Source organism: Myripristis murdjan, chromosome 13 (assembly GCF_902150065.1).
Source record: "Myripristis murdjan chromosome 13, fMyrMur1.1, whole genome shotgun sequence".
Classification (NCBI taxonomy): domain Eukaryota; kingdom Metazoa; phylum Chordata; class Actinopteri; order Holocentriformes; family Holocentridae; genus Myripristis; species Myripristis murdjan.
Genome location: NC_043992.1, coordinates 8,868,188 through 8,890,714, shown reverse-complemented (window position 1 = coordinate 8,890,714; position 22,527 = coordinate 8,868,188). Strand labels below are relative to the sequence as shown.

At 41.0% G+C, this 22,527-nt stretch overlaps 1 protein-coding gene across 3 annotated transcripts; it reads right to left on the bottom strand.

Moving 5' to 3' along the window:
* Positions 1 to 1,466: 1,466 nt before the first annotated feature.
* On the bottom strand, positions 1,467 to 21,298 carry vezf1b (vascular endothelial zinc finger 1b). 3 transcript variants are annotated; one of them, XM_030066819.1, is made up of 8 exons: positions 21,174 to 21,298; positions 12,484 to 13,244; positions 9,980 to 10,049; positions 9,534 to 9,702; positions 7,392 to 7,433; positions 6,914 to 6,982; positions 4,400 to 6,680; positions 1,467 to 4,248 (listed from the first exon to the last, which is right to left on the bottom strand). In XM_030066819.1, the coding sequence occupies exons 1-7, from the start codon at positions 21,204 to 21,206 to the stop codon at positions 6,316 to 6,318; spliced, it is 1,509 nt and encodes a 502-aa protein (XP_029922679.1). In that variant the 5' UTR covers positions 21,207 to 21,298; the 3' UTR covers positions 1,467 to 4,248; positions 4,400 to 6,315. The 3 variants fall into 3 exon arrangements, with proteins under 3 accessions (XP_029922679.1, XP_029922680.1, XP_029922683.1); XM_030066820.1 differs by lacking the exon at positions 6,914 to 6,982; XM_030066823.1 differs by lacking the exons at positions 6,914 to 6,982; positions 7,392 to 7,433.
* Between the last annotated feature and the right edge of the window lie 1,229 nt (positions 21,299 to 22,527).

Below are 22,527 nucleotides of genomic sequence, written 5' to 3'. Positions count from 1 at the left end.
TGATGGACAAGTCTGGGTTTGGTGAACACCAGGAGAGCGTTCCCTGCCTGACTGCATTGTGCCGACTGTAAAGTTTGCTGGAGGAGGGATAACGCTATGCCTGTTTTTCTGGGCTCGGCCTTGGCCCCTCAGTTCCAGTGGAGGGAAATCTTAATGCTTCAGCTCACCAAGACATTTTGGACAATTCTCTGCTTCCAGCTTTATGGGAACAGTTTGGGGAAGGTCCTTTTCTGTCCCAGCATGACTGAGCTCCAGTACACAAAGCAGCTCCATAAAGGCATGACTGGCTAAGTTTGGTGTGGAAGAACTTGACCGGCCCGTACAGAGCCCTGACCTCAACCCCATCCAGCACCTTTGGGATGAACTAGAATGGAGATTGTGAGCCGGGCCCTCTGGTCCAACATCAGTGTGTGACCTCACAAATGCTCTTCTGGATGAACGGACAAGAATTCCCACAGACATGCTCCAAAATCTTGTAAAAAGCCTTCCCAGAAGAGTGGAAACTGTTCTAGCTGCAAAGGGGGGACTAACTATATATTAATGTCTATGGATTCATAATGGGAAGTCAGGAAAACTCCTGCAGGTGTGATGAGGAGGTGGAATTCTTTTGTCCATGTAGTGTATATATTTAATATATTGGTGCAATTAAGATACATTTTTACCCAGCTCTTTGTGTCTGCATTGCAACGTTCTTTCAAAAAATAGCAGTTAAGTTCCTCTTGTTTAAGTGTCCGATTTCCTTATGTTCATAGTCTACTTACATTTACTGATGCACCATTAGCTTTAAAACAGGAAATCCATATTTTCATGAGACCATTAGTAACATTTATGAATAACTCCATGTTTGTAGGTGTTCTTCTCTTCTCAAGGGCTGAATACTTGAGCATACTTTGTCGCCCTTGTTTTATCTCTTCTCTGCTTTTATTCTAGTTGTGAGCTGCTGCCACTTCTCACAGGAATCATTAATAAAGTTTCATCTTATCACTGACTATCATGCAAAGAGACACTCCACACAGCCCGTCAAAGTTTCCAAGTTTAATAGTTAAAGTAAAAGAATGAAAAAACACCCAAATGTTTTTTTTTGTTTTTTTTTGTCTTGTTTTGTTGTTTTTTTCGTTGCTGTTGTTGTCACATACAGAGCATGGTTTGGCACAAAATACCCCACAATCCTCTCCAATATGCAAACAGTCACAGAGGCACTTCTATCGTCAGCAGGCCAACTGTGAGCCAGCGAGCCGGTGAAGACCCAGAGAAGCCCGTAGATCAGAAACGATGAGACGCATCGGCCTCGTTAACGTCTTCCATCAGCCTTAAAGTAAAATAAAAAATTTCAACTGAAAGTGGAGAAAGGCAGGAACCCGTCCCGTCCTCTCTGATCTAGAGGAGGTATCTGGGGTGCAGCGGGGGCAGGGGGGTCAATCTGGAGATTTATTTTCCAAGTGTTGAATGAGGCATACAGTATCGACTTTCCTTTAAATCTGGGACTCAGCATGGACAGTCCACAATCATGTTTTATTGTTTTCTTTTATTTAGACAAACCCAAATAAAAGGCACATAAAACATTGCGCATATGTTTACATAATTATTCTCGACAGACGTACATTTAAAAAAAATGTAGGAATGTTTTACCTTTCTGCTAATCAGAAAGCCTAGTCTTCGTATATACAAAAAATTACCATTGTTAATGTTCTAATACAAAAAGATTTATAAAAGGTTATCTTGTTGGGTTTTTTTTTCCTTGCATGTGTCTATCATAACTAACACGTCCTCTGAACTAAATGGTTTATACAAAGATATACATTCATTTGCCTTCACAATATCTGCCAAATTCATCATGAAAAATACAGGGAAGATTTTTTTTCTAAAAAAAAAAAAAAAAAAAAAGAAAAGAAAAAAAAAGAAAAGAAAAAAAATCATCTTCCAAAACATAATTTGGCCAAAGAAATGTTTGTCTTTCACATTAGGTTGCAGTCAAATTAAAGCACATGGTTAAATGTCACTAATACATTTACATAACGAGCTTTAAAAAAATACCAATTTATGTTTCTAGGTTGTTCGTGATCATGACATCGGTTTAGAAAGGAGAATAGAACCACTTGCAATAAAAACAAACGAAAGGAGAACAAACTGATCGGAACATAGTTTGGTTGCCAGGCCCGGTTGGGGCCCATGGCCATCTGGGTCGATGAAGGCTTCCTTCACAAAACAACTCCATCACACAGCACATCTAGAGGAGGAAGCATCGAAGTGTGGAAAAGTCTTGCAAAGTAGTTCAGGCACACTTGTTACGGCCACTGGAGAAGGACAAATGACACCACACGCTTTCTTTCAACCTAATTTTTTTTAGTGTTTTGTTTCGATTAAAAAAAAAAAAAAAAGTCACTAGCCTTCTAATGACAGTTTTTGAACTCAATCCTATACTGGACGAGCTCAGTCGTCCACATGCAACATTAAAAAACTGATGGGAAGGGAATCCGTTTTCCAAGATCATAATGCCATTCCACATTTGAGCAATTCCCTTGGAGGACAGTGTTGGCATGCATACAATACTATCAAAGGCCTCAAACACCTTGGCTGCCAAAAAAAAAAGCAGACATGGGCAGGTGAACCGTAAGGCCAGATATATCTTCCACACCCATCATTGTCTCGTTCCACCAAACCGAAATGCCCCACCAAGTACCACTCTTCTGCAGTGTGCACATACTACAGTTTGCTGCAAGTGCTTCAGAGTCCCTGAACTGAGAAAGGCCTTTCACTGAAAACTGGCTTCACGTCTAGAAGCTATGACTTTCCTCCGGTGCATTTGGACGATGCCCCCCCCCGCGCATTTTCGTTCTTAATCAGTTCTGTTTCCCGACACATATAAAGCCAGGGAACGCCATGATCGGGAAACTGGACACAGAACAGTTTGGGGCTATGATCACATAGGACACTTTTTTTTTTTTTGGTACCTGTCTTTGTAGTACTGCCTTCAAAGTGAACATGTCTCAACTCTTGCCAATACTTTGTGAAACAAGTACTACCTTGGCGGCGTTCTTGGACATGACAAGTAGGGGAGGACCAATACATCGATAAAGCCAAATATCACAATACCTTCTCTTGTAGCTTGTTATTGATAACACGTGCACCATGTACGGATATTTGAATTCTTAATTTGCACAGATTGCACATTTGAGTTCCTTTGAGGTGTATTTGTTCCTGCCTTTAGGTATTGTAACTGAAACTGTTCTGTCATGTTCGTGTTGCTCGCTGTGCAGATTAAAACACTGAAAACCACAACTGATTCTTGCTTATTGAAAAATTATTTTGCCTACTTCATGGTATTTTACCAAGTATACCCAATTTTCTTTTGGGGATCAATAAAGTATTATATCGTGATGTATCACAGTTTCTTACATGTCACAGAATCACCTGTATCATGATACCATCGCTATCATGGATAAAATATCGTGACGGTATCACATCCTATCAGCCAGTGGTCTGTTCCTTTTAAGAATGGGCTCCTCATCCTCCTCAAGTGCAAGCACAACTTCCTCTTGTCCATTTCCAATGTGATCCTGTAATTTCAGGCTAACCAGCTATTGCTAATCAGTTAACTTTCACGTTGTCAAGTTTTGTGTGGCATAGCAACAATGATGTAATGATCCTCTTCCCCTTTGACTTTTTGCTCTGTGTTACTGGTGATGCTCGCGGCTGCATTTTGTGTTTCAGAAAGAGAGAAAACAACAAGCGTCCTATGTGATCACAGCCTTAGTTCTCCAGTAATGAAAAGCTGCCAGGATAAAAAACACCCAGAGCTGTTATGCTAGTGAGATCTACGGAGAAAACTCAGCTTAAAGTATCTCAGAGCATCTTGCTCTCCTCTCAGGCATGGACGGCCACATCAGTGGTGATAAAGTACTTGCATTGCTAACCTGTGGCAGCTAGGTTCCCTCTCCCACAGGTAAAGGCAATAAAATAGTGTTTCATATTTACAAAGAAAGGGTCAGAGTGTGTAAATTGGTTTTAAAAGACTATTCTCAGTAAGCTTCCTGAGTCGAGACTGACAGCGATGGGATCCTAAACCTGTGAGAGATAAAAGGGGGATAAATTATTCTAAGAAAACTAAAACATCTAATCAACAAAATATAGCACAAAAGTTAACTTTGGGACCGCTTTAGAGCATAGTGTCTTCTCAGCCACTAGGTGGCTCTCTTGACCTCTACATAAAAAAATGTCTTCAGTAATCAAAACTTATAATTATTTGACCTTTGATAATACTTTGAAGGAGACTAATTATACGCACATCACATAGGTGCAAGGCTATCAGAAAAACAGCATCAGTGAAAAAGGTGCCAGCTGCACACTTTATCCAAGCCACAAAAACTTTTGTCGCTTGGAGTGACTGTGCAGCTGGCACCTTTGATAATACTGCCGTTTTCAGGGCATTAGCCAAGGGGACATGCTTTCAGTACAAGACATTTCCTCCTTGTTTTTCCTGTACCTTGATCTGTTATGTCCTCATTTAAATACATACAAAATTTCCAAAACAAAATGTCACAGAAATCAAACATACAGTATACAGTATCCAGCAGTGAGGAGTGTCTGTTTTTCCAGCAATTTTAAGGTGGAGAAGAGACATGGGGAGGGTTAGTGGTCAAAAGCATTTGTGTACAATACATCCAAATTGCCTCTGAACCGTCTCCCCATCAGCAAAATATTCCAAAATATCACTTACCCTCCCCAGAAATGGAAGCCTTTGTCCCTTTTGTTGTACTTTTAGTCTTTAAAATACATAAAACTATTAAATACTGATAAGTCAGCTAAAATAACAAATAGAAAAAAAAAAAGAATATAAAACAAAATCTGCTCAATAGGAGAGCATATAAGAACAATACCAGCAACACACTTCTGTTTGTAGATTTTGTTTCCAATGCCTAAAGTACAGTAAGTTGTCACACATCACCCATGTTTGAAGTCAAACATCCAACTGGTGACTTTTACAAGCCTGAAACTGTCCTTCAGTGGCTGAAGAGAAACTAAAGAATCAGAAAAGAAAAAAAAAACAAAAAAAAAAAAAACAAAGGGGAGTCTGCAAAGGATTGCCACTCTGCAATGAGCTGGCTCACCCTCTACTTCCTGTAGAACTACAACAAAATACTGAAGCTGGAGCAGGGCTGAGATGAGGGTAAACAGGAACAAAACAGGGGTGGGCACTACGCAAAGGGCAGCAACTGATAATGACATGCCGGATCATTTTATCACTTGTTAAACCATTGAAATATTCCTCTTTATGGGTTGAAAATTTAATTTTTTAACCAGAATGTGATAATTCAATGGCTGAGTAGGTGATAATTTGGGCTAGACAATACATAGAAAATCTTGGCCTTACATTAAATATCATTCATCAACCACCAGTCATATCACCCACCTCTGATGTGGAGGCTCCTCCCTAACCACAGGTACAGAAAAAGTCTCATTCCTACACTAAAGTCTTTAATAATGTCTTTGTAAGTTAATTAAGTCAGGAGTTCATTAAGTAATTCAGTAATTATCTTAGTCTCCCCTTTCCACTGAATAGGTGTAGTGGATCAATGTGCCATAAATAGCCAGCTGCTATTAATATCCTGAATTTCAATGGAGAGTTTTAGCAGCCCATGATGGTCTAAATTCAGTTTCAGAGCTTTAATTCTGTGGGGAGTATGGGAGGAAGACACTGAATATCAACACCAAAAATTGCTGTCACCGTTCAAACCCCCATTACATTTACATTATGTAGGTATTATATAAATCAGTTTGAGAGGTATTATTACATTTTCAACCCATTTAGCAGATTTGATTACATTCTGACAAGCTCTTAAAACAGGACCATACCAGTGATTTGAATATTTGGCCTAACGATATTCATTCATAAACCACGGAACTGATAATTGACGGTGCAAAGCAAATTTTGACACGGGGACTATTTTCTGGTGGAGAGAGTGTTTCATGCCGTCCAGTTTCAAGTCATCAAAAATCAACAGTGCTGCTGCTTTTAGGAAAACTAATGTGGAGGACTTTATTACAGTGATGGAACACTGTTGTGAAGAAAGTTTGAAGTCTCTGAAAATTCATTTTCATATCGTAGCGGAATGAATGGAAACCAGTGGCTGGATAAAAGGTAGGAAAAATGCGATCAGAGTTGTAAAACACAACTGCTTTATGTAAAGATTAGCAAAAATGTGAAGTTTGTACATTTTGTAGATATTATGCAAAACATGCAGAATCACTGGTATGGTCTTTGAAATGATCAGACAGGAATTGCATTATCAGTTGCTACAGGGGCTTATAAAATCTCTACCAGGGAGGGGAGGAAGGCAGGACTTGGGATAGAAAAGGCATGCTCTCCATGGGCCTCATGGCGATGTTGAGCGGCCCGGTGATATTCATGGGCATCGGGGTGGTGATGGCCACCGGGTGGGCGATATTCATGTGCGCCGTTGTGGGGATATTGACAGAGGCCAGGTTTACAGGGCCGGTGATGGTGACTGGGTGCTGCAGGTTGACCGGCGAGGTGATGTTGACTGTGCTGGTGGTGATGTTCATCTGAGCGGCGATGGTGACCGGATTGCTGGCGTTGGCGCCGCGGTTCACGGCTGAGGTGATGGCTGCCGAGTTGGTGACTGGTGTGGCGGAGGCTGAGTTGTGTACGTTGTTGGCATCTGGGTTTAAAAGAAAGAAAGACAGAAGCACAGAAGAAAAACACAATAATTATAATGACAAGAGTGAATTTACAGGCTCAAGTCATTGCATGAATGTGCTACTCCTCCTAAACAAGGAAAGTCAACATCCCACTCAGCTCCTTTGGTTTTGGATGCTTAGCTGGGCCACTGAAAAGGTCAATGCAGCATTAATGCATCATAACAACTGTGGTAGTACTGGTAAAGAAACCTACCTTGGGTGCGCGAGTTGTCAATTAGGACTTGGAAGGAGTTATTTAAAATCTCTCCTACCGTCAACTCACCTGAGGGGTAAATTCAAAAAGCAGGATCAACAGACTAACCAGCTAACCTTCTTCAATACTCCACATTTATTTACATTCAAAGCTAATTTCAATCGTTAACATCTTGTCATGGACATTTTAAGATCAGCCTGCAGTTCACAGTTTAGGTTGTGGCTTTTCCTGAACGATGATGATCGTGTTTGTTATCTGATTAATTGATTGATCCTGCTTTGAGATTTAACCCTGACCACTACACATTAGCAAAACTATACATATCAGCAAAACAGTCAATATAGAAGCTCAATCAAGGCACCAGTCCTCATTGAATTTAAAGGCTTCTGTACATGAATGCAGTTGCAGAATATGAAGAGTAATTGGCCACAAGTCAAATTTGAAGGTTGGGGGTTTCTGCTACTAGCTACTGGATTACCTTTTCGTGGCCCTGAGTGGTTCCACTGCCAGTCACTTATGCCTATTCAGAAATACAGACACATAGGGGGTTACAAGAGTACAGGACAGCAGTGCCATCATCTGGGCATGAGCTTCAACAGTTGGGGTGGTGGAAGTGTGTGTGTGCATGGCAGAGGGAGTGTGTGAATACACTGGGCATCTTATCAAGGGCTGTGCTACATCCAGTCGTGTGAAGAAAACAAAAACGCAAACAAACTACCAGACACACTGAACTGAGCTCCATCGCAGGGCTCTATCATCACAGCGCTCCCAGACAATTCATCTAAAACAAAACAAATACCCGCACTTCAGGTACTCCTGCACCTGATGGTTAATGAGACCATAAACACTGGATCTGACAAAATTAACCCTTTGAAACATGAGCAAACACTCCTGGTTTCTTTCAAAAACATGTGGAAAACAGTGATGCACAAATTAGTAAGAAATGGCCCAAAATTAGCAAGAAATCAGTAAAAGATTACAAGAAAAAAAAATCAGAAAGTTACCATAAAACTATCAAAAGAATATAGTTCTAAAAAAAAATGTTAGTCAGTCAGTGAAAAATATACCCAGAAAATTATTTATGATTATTATAAATATTAAAAATTACAAGAAAATTACTAGAGATGACCACAGCATCATCTAACAAAACTGTTATATATATGTAAAAAACAAAAACAAAAAAACAAACAAACAAAAAAACAGTTAACGCATAACCATTTCCTTTTCACTATTGTATTGTATACCCCATATCAACTGAATGCCATAGATCTGGAAAGGAGAAATCAGATGTGCACAATCTCATCCTAGGATTTTGCATGAGAATGAGGAATTTTACTTTTTTCAGCCTGTACCCAGGCAACCGCGGCACAAAGAAAAGCAAACTGCCTTCAGAATGCAACAGATCCAGATACTGAACTCCAGATTTACTAGGATTTAATTGTAAGGACTGTTAGAACATCCCAAATTGTCGTTTAAAGTTTATTGCACTAAATATCCACTATAGGCGTGTAAATGTTAACATCTACCCTCTGTATCCACTCAGCATGTGGCCTTTTTCAGCACAGGGCAGCAACTAATGACTATATTAGTGAGTAATCATTGGTTTATTTTTTTCAATATGTTGACTTATCTGATGACTGATTTATTGTGTGGTGGGTGTTGGGGTAGCTAGTACCACAGGGAAAAATAGTTTCTCGAGCTCTGTGAAGGGCCCGGTCTTGTTAAGACTCTGCTGGATTTGCATTGCTGGCAAGCAACAGGAATAAGAAGGAATGGGAAATGGATGGAAGGAGGAGAGATGTTTGTGGAGAGCAGATGTGTTTGTGTGGTATGCAATTTCACTTTTACAAGTCTCCAGACTACTGTATCACTGGGACTGGAAATGCATGACTGAGGTCAAGTTTTTTGTGACAAATCTTCTTTCCCTTCAACTCTCTCTGCATGGCTAAGATGGGACGACTCAATATAAAATAATGAAATGAATCAATCTACAGCACACTAATCGACTAAAACTACTCAAATCTTTCAGGGGGTTCAGAAAATGCCTTTTAAACTGAGGAATTAGCCACATTGTGACCCAAACGGTGAATCTGGTGAACTGTTACACTGCTCATTACTGGCAGCTTTAGTCCAATACATATACCTCATGTTAAGACAGAACTTAAAGGGATCTTTCCAGTTGTTGATGACAGGAAAAATACCGTTAAACAGCAATTTGAACAAAATTATCTTCCCTTACTTTTGTTGAAGCTGGAAAACAACACTTGTAAAGTGATGATAAACTTTCTTTGAGTGGATTAAGGCAGTTATTTTTATGAATGTTAGCCAGGGGAAAGTCCACTTCAATGGCAGGAGGCTAACAGTTAGCATGTGGAGCATCCAGCCAGTATCCAGCACTCAGTAACAATGAGAGGAAGATAGCACCACTACTGTCCCACATGGCAGCTAGGGGGAAACTTAATAAGAATAAAAATAAATAAATAAATAATATCACATCTATCAAAATAGGTGTACTATGTCTTTAAGGTTGATTGCAACAGGAAGGAAGGAAGAGATGAGGATGAAAAGAAATTGTGCAGGTAAACTAGAGAACTGATGGAGATTAAAAAGTGTGGCATACCTTTGTTATTACATGGGCTGTTGAAGCTGGCCTGGCCGTGCGTCTTGAGGTGACTTGTGATGTAGGCAGCACTCAGCATCTTGCCGCAAATGTTGCAGGTCACTTTGCCTTCATGCCTGATCATGTGGGAGCGCAGACGGTCTTTGGTGGCGAAGGCTGAGGTACAGGCCTGAGAAAGACAACCGCTGACCATTGGCATTCAGTCTTTAAACACATAACCAGCGCAACAACTGAGAGACCAACAAAAAACAAAGCATTTTTTAACTAACTTGATACAAACAGCAATGGTGTGCATGAACTAAACATGACGAAGACAACATTTAGATTTTTCCTAATTCTGTCTTATTCCATCATCAAAAATAGTCACTTTACCCAACAGATTCTCCAAAAGTGGAAACTGAGGCTATAATCTAACAGAGGGTAAAATTTGGGGTCAGGAATCTTACCGTTACTTGGCACTTGAATGGCCTCTCTGAGGAATGAACATGCTTGACGTGACAGCTTAGGTGGTCAGGCCTAGAAGGTGATAGGAGGACACAGAGAACAATTAAAAAACATAAACATAGGACGGCATTTCACTCCATGATTATCACACATTACATCTACAGCGTATGTTATTCTTGAGCTGAATGTAAACCGTGGAAAAACAGCACATATGTCAAAATCAGAAAGACCAAAGTGGCTAATTTCTTGAGAAACTAATCCTGTCTCTTCCGTTCTAATCAAAGGAAAACAGCACTGACATAAGGCAAACTTTCAAAACCAGTGCTTTAGTGGATTGACTCTAGCCTGTATATTATGCTTATACTGCAAGTCTGTTCCTAAAATCTGCTTCTCAAACATCCTTCTCCTGCCAAATGACTCCTCAGTGATAAACTGGGTTCACGCTGCCCTGTTTCATCCAAAATAAATGTGATTTCTCCAACCATGGACGAAAGCCAAAACTGATCAGATGTCAATCACAATCAGAAAAAAACATCTGTACTGAATAGTTGTTTTGAGCAACTGAAAATATATTAAGTGCATACTCAGAGCTTCCATGTTCAAGCAAAGCTACTGAATAGAACATGCATAATACTAAAACAAAATAACAAAATACTGGTCACTGCTAGTCAATTGCAACTACGCACAACTCTCAGATCATTTAATTTTCTCTACGGTCAGTAACAAGGCACACAGCTGCCTTGGTCAGTCACTTCCAATCTTGCATATACTCCAAGTCATTTTATGCTTATTAGCTAGAGAAAAAACTACCTGCCATCAAATGCATCACAGAGGATTAAGGCAAGAAATTAAAAGTCCTCGATACACTGGAAGTCCTGAGAAGGTTAATGTTGCATGTATTACCACAAACTCTGCACTATGTGCTTAGACCTCTAATAATTCATAGCCTCCTGCAAAGGCCAGATTAAACACAGCAATAAAGCTTGCTTCAAGGTTGTTCGAACCCCTCCTGGACTTGCGGGGTGCAGTAAACTTGAGAGAAAGTGTGATTTGAATACAAAAGAGTGTTTTAGAAATGATGTATGACGATAATATATTTTTTTGTGTCAATGAAGCATGATGATCCCCAGTAACATGATTATGAAAAAACTGGCCCAGCCTGGTAATATTTATTGTATAGTAAGTATTTGCTTCATGTGGGCAAAGAGGTCTAAGGCATGCATCATGTCAATGCAGCTTCCTGGGTTTGAGTCCAGGCCAAGACCTTTGTCACCCCTCCATCTCCCTAAATCTTTCTAGTCTGTCTTTGTTGAACTGTATAACAAATGCAGTCCTATCTAGAATTAGACCCTCAGACTCAATTCCATCATATTAAATATAGAAACAGTTCAGATTAAATAAAATCATATATCTACTCTCCATGGTCCAAGACTACAAGCTGAGACATCTTGGCACAACAGCAGTTATCAGTTCTGCCTTGGCTGACTGCACCAAGTGCCAAATGGTCATGCCAGAGATTATTTCCTCCAACAAGACAGTGGCACAAAATATCTGTAAGAAGGCCATTTCACACTGGCAGGGCTTTTCATGATGGCAAGCAAGGCGGCTGATCCCAACTTCTCAGAGGTGCAGTGGAGCTGAAAAGCTCCCCCTCCTACTCACGGTTCCTTGTTTCATTTAAGATGCAACGGATAACCTCTTTCAAAACTACCAACCCTGCAAATGAATGCCACATTTATTACAGCATATATGTAAGGACTTTTCTATGCGGAGTTACACATTACTATGCATCAGGTGATTCTTTATCACATTTTCTCAATGAAGGACTGTGCAGTTTACTTAAACTCATCAACTACAAGGCAGGCAGTATTGCACAATGGCGTCCCCAAATGGCAGTGAGAGGTAACCACAAAATTTGAACTGAGAGAGACAGTGAAAGGTGTCAGTAACTGTACACGGCACATTCACAACCTCGTGTCATTGAAAGCCAATACTATGCAGGCTGTCACTCCAACCAATCACAACACCAGATGATTTCACTTTCAACAACAGAGAACTAAACAGTGACATCATCCAGTGGGGTGTTTGGCAGGAATGAAAACCTGCAGACTCTCAGCTGTCCATGGCACGGTTTTCCCATTGAACCCTGAACCTTTCATCTTAAGTCGTTGTCTTTATCAGAAGTTGATGCATTTTTATTGGTGAAACTTTAACAAATGCTTGAAAACAAAACTACCTCGACCCCATTTTCTGTGTCAGTGTGAAAAAGTTTTGTGGCAAAGTGGTTTCACAAATTCTTGTTTCTTTTCTTTTATACAGTCTCATATTAATTTAGCACCAGAGTTCAATTAAAGCAGTGATTAAAAGCCAGCACTTTCTCAAGGCACTTGTTCTTTGTCCCCTGAACATAACAAGATATTTTTTCTTATTGTAAATGGTGGGATATTTACTCAGTAAAACCGCTCCAACATGATAGATACATTCATGTACAATAAGAAACGCATACCTGGAGAAGCCCTTCCCGCAAACGGAGCAGATGTAAGGCTTGTGAACGCCGCCGTCGTGGGAACGAACGTGGTACGTCATGCGATCCTTCCTCTTGAACCTCTGCTGGCAGATCGGACATTCAAACGGCTTCTCGTCGGAATGCGACAGCTTGTGGCGGTTGAGGTGGTAGACGTCGCGGAAGGCCTTGCCGCACATGTCGCACCCGTGATTCTTTTTCACCGGCTTCGGGGGCTTCTTGGGGATGCTCTGCTGCTGTTGGTGCTGCATGGGCGTCATGATGCTAGTGCCTGTGGATGTGGAGGTAGTGGCTGTAGTCAGGATGCCAGCCACAGTAGAGATGTATGAGGGGTTGCCGCTGTTTTCCCGGGGTACAGTGGAGATGAGCGGCACCATAGTGGGGGCTGTTTGTGTCTTCTTGGGCCGCGACACCATCTTGATGCCAGTGTGGCAGGACTCGTGCCGCCGCAGGTGGTAACTGTCTCGGAAGGCCTTGTTGCAGTAGCCGCAGATGAAGGGCGTCTTGGATTTAGGTTCCTTCTTGACCACAGCAACAGGAGGCCCTCCACCACCTCCACCCCCTCCCCCAGTTCCGCTGGCCACATTATCTTTAAGGAGCTCTGCAGCGCTGACTGGCGGCTTCTGGTCCAAGGGGATGGGCAGCACTGGTTTTTGATCAGGCGGCTCTGTTCCAGAGTTGAGAAGAGGCAGGAGGCTGTTCCCGGCCACTTGGTGCTGGTGATGCAGGGCCTCGTTGGCCTGCTGTGGTGACAAGACACAGCCATGGAGAACCACATCAGTACACATCTACAAAGCTTTTTACCACAACATGAAGCAAAGCAAAGACAGAGTGGATAGAGAGAGGGAAACATATTTCTGCTCCAGACTTATAATGGGCTGCCATGTCAGCAGAGCTCCTGCTTCTTGGTTAGATTTCTAAAGTCTAATTTGGCAAAAGGGGATGAAGGTGGAGTAAGATCAGCAGGGTTCTTCTGAGAAGCAAGAGCTTGGCAAATTTCTTAGATCACACATGCAAACTTTCCACTGAAAACAGCAAGATTACAACACAAACCTAAGTTAGTAGTAGACATTATCATTGTGAAATATGATTGTTAGTTTACATGCTTAGGAACCCAGTTTAAAAATAAACACTGGCCATAACACAGACCTCAGAAATTTCATTTTAAGTTTTTAAAATTCACGTTTTTCACAGCCTAGATTTTTCTCCTCACAATGACAATCAGGCCACCAAACCACCAAAATCCTCCAAGTGATGGCATGAAATGGATGTATACTGTGCGCAAGTCCGTGCTTTTAACACAGCCTTTAATTTATCTGAAATAGAAAGTGACTCATTTCCTGGGCATCTGGGTGACTCGTACAACAACAGCAGCCGTGAATGCAGCCCTTGCAACCGGCTTTAGCAAGCAGCTGTTCAGCAAGGTGCCAAATGACTAATAAGACGTAGTGAAAAGAGGAAATGTATTCTGAGTTCAGTACAATGATGCAGTTTCACTCACATAAAGCCAGAATACAGTTTGAACAAAATACATGATCTCATCTTCATGTTAGCATTTCCTGTCAAGTTTTCTTTGAGGTTTTTTTTTTGTCTCTTCTAGGCCTATGCTATGTAAACTCTCAACAAGGTGTGTCATCGTGTTCAATGATAACATGTAAGGGTGCACAGTATTCACCTAAACCCAACTATAGCTGAGTTACTGCAACATTCCTGAACTAAAGCAGACACCCAGGTCCAGAGGACACACTCAGCTCCTTGGCCCTTTTCAACAATCTAAATTTGTAGCATGTAAGGCGATCTGCCGCGGTGATGGAGCCGTTTCTTCATGTGACCAGTCATCGTCTGGCACAGTGTGTTCTGGGTAAGCAGAGAAGAGCACAACCTGTGCAGAGGTTCTACCTAGCAAGCATGTTTGGAGCGTCTCGTTCAAACTCTCAAGCGTTTACTCCTGGGGTTTGGTTTGTGAGATCAATTCAGTCAGATGACTGCACCAAATAATTGCATGAGAAACAAGAAAATGCAGGTCTCAGTCCTCTTCCAGTCAAACTGCAGTGTGGTTTGATAGATTAAGACAGTAATCTCAACAAATTACAAAAATTACAACAACCCCAAAAATAAAAGGAGTTACAGATATAGGGAGAACATCTGATAGCCAGCAGTCCCTCGTGTTTGGAAAGCCCAGCATAACAAAATGCAGTCTGGACTGATGCTCATTAGGGCTGGGTAAAAATGTTTGGTGTTGTAAAGGTATTGGTACCTGGGTACCTGGTCCCTCCCCCATGGCCAAGCTAACTGCTGGCAGCAAGTTTTTGTTTCTTAGGATGGCGACAGAATGTCCATTGCATTCCTAGAAAAAAAAAAAAACAGTGGCCCACCGGTACTTCCCTGTCCAACAGAAAACAGGCCAACAGCTCGTTGCTCCTCATCCTCATACTATCGCTAAGTGACCTCAGACTTTTGTCCGCTTGATGTTTCGCCTCACTAGATTTCCTTTTTTCTGTATTAACAGTCTGTAAATCGTTTCAATTATCTTCTATGCTCCAAACTGATGCAAAAAAAATTTATATGCCAGTGATTATATAACATGACATGATGTAACCTAAAATTACATTAGTTGTAATTCTGAAAATCTATAGAATAATTGATAAATTAGTTATTGGATTGAACAATTAATCAAAATAATCATCATCAGTGGCAGCCCTAAAAATGTGCAATAACTTAACATATGAATACTGCCACATTCCCGAGGATGAAGACTATGCCCATTGTGATACTAAGTGTTGACCGTTTTGGGTCCATTTCATTGGGTATTTCAGGAGATAGACAAATAGACCATTAGCTATTCAGCAAGAGAAATTTGGGCAAACCTGTGTATACCCTTTTATGTAAAAGTTAGAGAAGCAAACTAGTTCCTTAACCTGGCAACAGGGACAAATCTTATTTACCAAAAACTAATGGTTAAGCTAAGTTAAGCTAGCAGTATATTAGCCAACTAAAGCTGACCCGAATGCTTTGAAGCTTCAATAGTTGCTATGGCAAGCAACGGCAAAATCAGTATTCAAATACGTTTTGCATCAAGAGAAAACACTGTGAAAACAGTGTTTTCTCTTGATGCAAACAGATCCATCGCGGCTCTGCTGTAGCACATCTACACTTGCTTCACAAAAGCTGGATGCAGTCCATTCCTTATAGCTGTGTGCCTCTGGGTAGCACATCCACCCCCAGATTAATAACCCCCAGGACATGCGTCGCTCTCAGAATGTGTGAGTGACTGGAACCCCACCTCCAACACCATTGCCTTATTGTCCACTCTTACAAGAACATGATGCCCACTGAAAAACTTAAGAAAGCACGAGGGCAAAAAACACAACTGACTGCCAGGCCAAATCCATTTTTTTTTTGTCATACCCAGATTGTTTCCAGACTGATTTTAGAAAGTCTGGATGACAAAAAATGCGATTTTTGCAAATTTTTTGAAATACAAGTCCAGATTGGTACATGTGTAACTCACAATGCGACACATAAAGAAAACGTCAAATCCAGAGTGAGGACAGTGGAGCAGAGCAACTCAGCAACAGAGCAGAATCCCTGCTGCTACTAGCAGAGCGACATGGAGGAAAGCTACGTCACCAGTGCACGTAGTTACTGATGCCTACGTTGTTACCATAGCAACCTGTGCAGGTTGGTGACGTCTAGACACACAAATCTGATCTGATTACTTGCAAATGACAGTGTGGACAGTGTGTCTTAAAGATCTGATTTGAGAAACAAAATTTGAGAAAATCTGATTTGCTTGCAGTCTGAGCAAGGCATTGGAGCCCCAGATAATTTATGTGGGAGCACTAGAGACTCCTGCTCCAGAGACCTGTCACTGATTGTCCCTCATACATTCCCCCATAGCCTGACAAACTCGCATCTGCAGTGACCACCCTCTGCGATATGACAGTGCCTGTGGGTACCCCCAGTACCAGGAAAACGGGATGTTGCCAGTGGCACCGTGCCATTACGCATTCCACTGCGACAATTACCTTCCCTGACCCCATGCGCCATGACGCACAGGGTCCAGTCTGAGAGCGATGGAAATCCTTCATATATCGAGGCCAAGCAACAGCCTGTCACCCCCACATCATAACAAAGCTTTGAATACCTTTGAATCATTGCTGTCCAAGCTTCAAAACCCTCACCCACATTCCTATAGCCATCGCCAATTGGACAAGATGTGCCAAGACGCTAACTAAGTGATGAGGGTCCTCATGATCCTATGTAAAAAGGTGACTCAATGCAAAGCCTTGTGCTAACTGTCTTTTTCACTGAGATTTAGATGGTTCAAAAGCCTTTTTCAGATATTTTTTTATTTTTTACATTTTTAATGACTTTTCACACTATAACATGCAACTTTTGGCAGGTATTACTGCTTCATAATTCTGTCCCAATCAACAATTTGTGCCACAAGGTGTCACAATCCCAGAGTTGTGGTGGTTGAATGAATAGTGAAATTCCATATTTCAAAACCACGGCAAAAACAAAAATCTCACTGTGTGCGTCTCAAGCATTTAAACATGAAGGCTACATTAAAATAACGACACTGACCTTCAATTACAACACCAGCCTGTAGCGTGTAGAAAATAAAGCACCCCAGCAAAACTGTACTCTCAATTTAGACAAACTGTAACAACAAATACAACAACTGTGCTTTCATTCTGGTTTACAGTCCTGTAAGCATGACTTCAACTAGGCTAAGGTTACATTAGAATAAGAAGAATGGGTTGCAGAATTAAGTATCAAGTTGCGCTGATAGTGTTTTAGTGAGATATTAAGAGCACTAATATTGTTAATGTTTACAAAATTTTAGAACTGACTTGACAACTAAGTACTGATTCTGTGAAATCTATAATTCAGGGAAAACAGACTGGATATAGGCCTATTGTATCTGGATGGAATATTATTGACCACCTCCTTGATCATGTCTTAACCTTATTTTCTCATCACTGCCCAACAGCAGTCATCCAGAAAATTTTAATACAGACAACAAACTCTGCAATCAAAATACTGTTTTCCTCAACAATATCTTAGCCCAAATGTGGGCTAGACTGGCCATATTCCATACTTGGAGCAGGATGGTGAAGCAGGTGTCTCTCAGAAGTGTATATAAAACTACATAATCAAGCCTTTGAAAGAACACCAAAATCTTCTGTCGCTACGAAAATAATGTAGACAATAGAGGACTGAAAAATGCACCATTTTAAATAAATAGAGCAATGACAGGCGCACAAAAAATGACCCAACAGCGGTAATAAATCGTTGTGTGGAGGACATCTTAAGTCTGCAGCTGCTGGCATTGTCCAATTGGTCATGGCAGATCCCCAAAGGGATAGGATGAACAGGGGGGGGAGGGGGTGTATGAATATTTTGGCCAGGGGGGTGAGCAGAGGTTCACATTGTAACCAACAACTTTACAACAGGTCGGTCCAAAGACATGGCGATTGAGACAGCCTTGTTCTTTTCTGTAATCACCATAGGGCAGGGTTAAAGACATGACCCATAGCTTTTCAGGTTCAACCAAGCATCCCAACCCGGTCAGCCAGGCAGGGGACGTGGTCTGAGGGGGCCAAAGATCCCAAATTGCTCCTTTTTTGCAGTGTGTTCTTTTGTGGAGTACACAAATCCAAGCACTGATGCACTTATGGCCCTCAGGGGGGTCTGTTCAGCTGCCAGCAGCGTCCCTGCTTAGCGCAGGCGGCCACACTGTGAAACTGTGTGTTAGCATGGTGGAAAAAGCTGGGGGCCGTCACAGGTTGTCGACTCCCCTTTATATCCTCCACACTGTAGCAGGACTCAGACTGGAATTGTTACTGCAATTAGCATTTCTTCTAGCGTATGTGTACGTAGTCTGTGTGTGTGTGTGTGTCTGTGTGTGTGTGTGTGTGTGAGAGAGAGAGAGAGAGACAGTCCTGTGCAAGCTCTCTCTCGCTCGCTCGCTCTCTCTCTCTCTCTCTCTCTCTCTCTCACACACACACACACACACACACACACACACACACACACCAAAGCATACGGAGAGCAGCCTGCTGTGCCATCACGCTGTTCTGATGATTTTGATACAAATCTGTTCTGAAGGCTGAGGTCCCTTCCAAGATAAATAGTACTGAAACAGAGTCGGGGCATGGAAAACAACAAGAAACACAGCACAAATAAAAGCAGCCTGTTCTGTGTTTCTTTCACGCAAAGGCGGGGCATGGATTCAATATGATAGAGAACCCCATTCAATAGTATGGTAATCTCTGTATGAATTTGTCCTTGAGTGAGCTGGTTTATGAGTTGGTTTCCAACTGTTCTGTTTACATTCCCTGCAAATTAGCCTACACTATGCCAAATATGCCACACTTTCAGTGACAAGAGTTTGGACTAAAAGTAATTCACACCATAGTCACTTCAAGACTTAAAACTGTATATTTTGACAAGCTATTTGTCTTGGGTTGTGTTGTGCTTCTGTGATTAAACAAATTAAATATTAACCATGCTAACAAGTATGCTTTTTATAAATTCAACACAGGACTAACAACTCCTCAGACATATCTTGTAGCAAAACACAAAAATGGATTTGATTTGGACTACAACCTAAGAAATGAATGGCAACAATGAGAGGTTGCTCACAAACTAGTATAGCTTGATAGCAACCCCCCACCCATTCAAACACCATCAAAACAACGCCTACAGAACAATAACAAGTGACGCTCACTAGAATGCAGCCTCATTAGATGCCTCATCACATGTGAATCAAGTGGACCCTAAATAACAGTCTCCTAATCTCCCACACACCAGCTCCAGGTATTTTGGCCTTGTTCACCATGAAATAAAACCCATCAAAAGTGCTATCCAGCTCAATTAACCACAAACAGCGGCACTTCTTCAGTAGGGAAACAGCCCTAGAGAGTTGCGTACAAGTGTTATCTGTAATACATTTAAACGAAAGGTGGGTGGCATAATAATAATACTACTAACAATAGTCAGGTGGGCACGGCAGAGTCTGCAGGCTTTGAACCTGGACCTTACAGTCAATGATCCTGTGAGTCTTTATTTTTAAAGCATAAAAAAGGTTCATTTCAGACATTTTAAGAAGAGACAAGTAGGTGTATTACGTGAACACAATTCAGTTGTCTGAAAGTTTATTCATCAAAGAAAACTACAACCACTACTTCTGCAGTAAGCGTGCACAATCATGTATGCACAGATACAATAATAAACAGTTCTTCCGGATTAAGTGAAATAAAGAGATAAATATTTGAAGTTTTGGCTGGCTGTGGAAAAAAAAATAAACAGTTACTATGACATGAACTACTGCATCAAAGTTTCACTTTATAACAATAAGCTGGCATGAAGTACTGGCAGTGATTTTTTTGAGAATGTCGTGCAAAAGTCCTTTAACATATTTACCAATTAAACGCCATATTGTTTATGTGCAAAAGCAACCACTTAATGGCACATAATCTAAGACATGTTATGGATCAATCGGCTCTTTTTTTTGTAAAGTCGGCATAGACAAGATGCATTAAGAGGCACTTGAGCTTAATTAATAACATCTCAGCGTTTAGAGAGGACTCCCACTGCTCGCTGCCGCCCAGCATGGTGTATTTCAGTGGCAGAGACTGGGAGACAGTAGTTGTAAAAGTTACCACATAAACAGGTTAATCTTCTGATATGTTCTAGTTGTGTCTATGTCGGCTTAAATAGTGACTCTTCACGATTCACAGGAGGCTCTTCGGTGCAGATGTACACGGCGTGTTATTTTCCAATAAGGGTTACACAAGGCCGCGTTAAACTTGTGGAGTTTTGAAAAGAGGTTTGGCGCAATATTTCCCCCATACAGACACGGGAAGGCATCATTTCAACGCTCACTACAGCTTTCACATATTTGACATTCTTGCCTGGGAGCCGCAGATACAGATTTCTGGTAAACGACGAAAGTTTGGAGTCGGAAGTGCGGCTTATCCCCTCCTGTCCGCGTGCCAAGCAATCTACATTTTACAGTGTTAGCTAGCTTCTCGCTGACAGAATGATGCAACCAAACCCCTTTGAATTAATGCACTTTGTGAAAATAATTAAGTTTGGAAACCCCATCCAACCCACCGGCTGCCTATCTCCAGTCACTCTTGGCGGTGTAGTGAGCACTGTTCTGTTCCAGACAAGAGACTAGCCCGGTTAGCTAGCCGTTTTAGCCGCTTAGCTTAGCTAACACAGCAATAGCTCGGGCTGCTAGCTAATTTACTGGCGCGCGCGTCAACAGCAGTTAGTGCCCTGACACAAGAAATTAGCTCCAACTGAGTATAATTGTGCGCGATTGGGACAAACCTCGCAGTAAAATGTGATAAACAACGCGAATAATCAAAAGAAGGGCAAGAAAGCGGGTCTCGGAGGTTGTCGGCGGAACAGGCAGACACAGCCGGGGGTCTCAGGTTTGATAAAGCTGGCTAGCAGTTTGCCTCAGCGAGCCAAACAGCCACAGCGAGCCGAGCCGAGCTAACTAGCTAGCTAGGCTATCGCTACCACCATTGTTTTGCTTGGCTAGCTCCACTTCAATTCACTTAGTAAAATGGGTTTCGCCAACAACGCTTACGCCATTTCGAAAACACCCGTGCAGTTTGTCAAATTCCCCCACGTATTGTGCCACTTACTTGGAATAAAAACGTACTCCAGCTCGGTTCCATTGCAACACTTAAAATCTGCAGGAAACCTACAAGGAATCTACAACAAAGCAGCTAAACATGGCAGCTACAACTTCCTGTAACCCTCAGGGCTGAACCATGTCCAATGGACTTTTTCAGGACGTCTGGAATTTACAATAAATCACATTCCAAATCCTTTTACTAGAGCCACAGCCGCTTGGCCAAAAGTGCTAAATTTGAACACAGATTAAATAAATAAATAAATAAATAAATAAATAAAAAAAATAAAAATATGTATTAATTCATACGTGTGCTTATTTACACATATTAAAAAAGCAATGAAACTAACATTTTAGGAACACCACAGCAATCTAAGCCTCATACGTTTTAATCTTGTGAATAAAATAATAAACGACATTTTGTGTAGCCTGGTTTTAACGTAATAAATCTGTTAAAAATATTTGAAAAGATGGAGCACACTATCTAATTTCACTGTAGGCAAGGTATTTATTATGACAAGAATATGATATGTCTATTTTTAACCCTTTTACTTGAAATTTGGCTCTAACTCTCTTACATTGCAGTAGACTAATGTTTTGTTTAAAAAGTTGTTTTAGCCGTCTGGATTGGTGTTACAATGTCCAAACTACTGCTGGGTGAACTCAACTTGAGATTTGCCTACATTTCTATATGCTTACTGTTTTTGTGTCATGTTGTCTTTTTCACCTGTGAGAGCATGAAAGGTGAGATAAACAGTGTGCTTTGGAATAATCAGTTAAACCCTGCATCACCCTCAGAGAAACAAACAGGTTAAGGGAAAAAAATAAGATAAAATGTAAGACAGATTTTTGTCCAGATTTTGATGACATATTTACGGCAGTTGTTTTTTCATTCCTTTTTTCCAGTGGCTGAAAATTCATCAGTTAAGAGTTATTAATAAGTGTGTTTTACCTGTTGGGTCTTTATATGCATTCAGCCTTATTGTCCTTTATTTGTGTAATAAATGTGATGAATCTTTTGATATTCATAACATCTTAAGGTTACTCTTAATTTTACTGTGTTCTTATTCCAATATATTACTGTATAATTTCACTGTAATACACATTTTCAAGTGTTTTACTGTGTAATTATGCTGTATAACTGAACCCCCTCGGTATACCTGAATAAGTTTATCAATATACCATTATGCATAATTAGGTATGCTTAAGCATACTGAACTAACCATGAAAGTATTGTATTTTTACACAATATAAACTTATCCCAATAACAATATTCACAATTACGTTGATAATAATTCTACTATGTGTACAAAGGTGATTCTGAGCAATGTTGTGTAATTTTGGTTGAGACACATTTTCTGTGA

What these genes read in the sequence shown, in the direction of transcription:
- vezf1b (XM_030066819.1), bottom strand. Translation starts at nt 21,206, where the DNA reads ATGGAACCGAGCTGGAGTACGTTTTTATTCCAA. An exon ending in CCACTCAGGGCCACGAAAAG is followed by an intron (nt 6,983 to 7,391) that starts GTAATCCAGTAG and finishes TTTACCCCTCAG; the next exon opens with GTGAGTTGACGGTAGGAGAG. An exon ending in TGACAACTCGCGCACCCAAG is followed by an intron (nt 6,681 to 6,913) that starts GTAGGTTTCTTT and finishes TTTTAAACCCAG; the next exon opens with ATGCCAACAACGTACACAAC.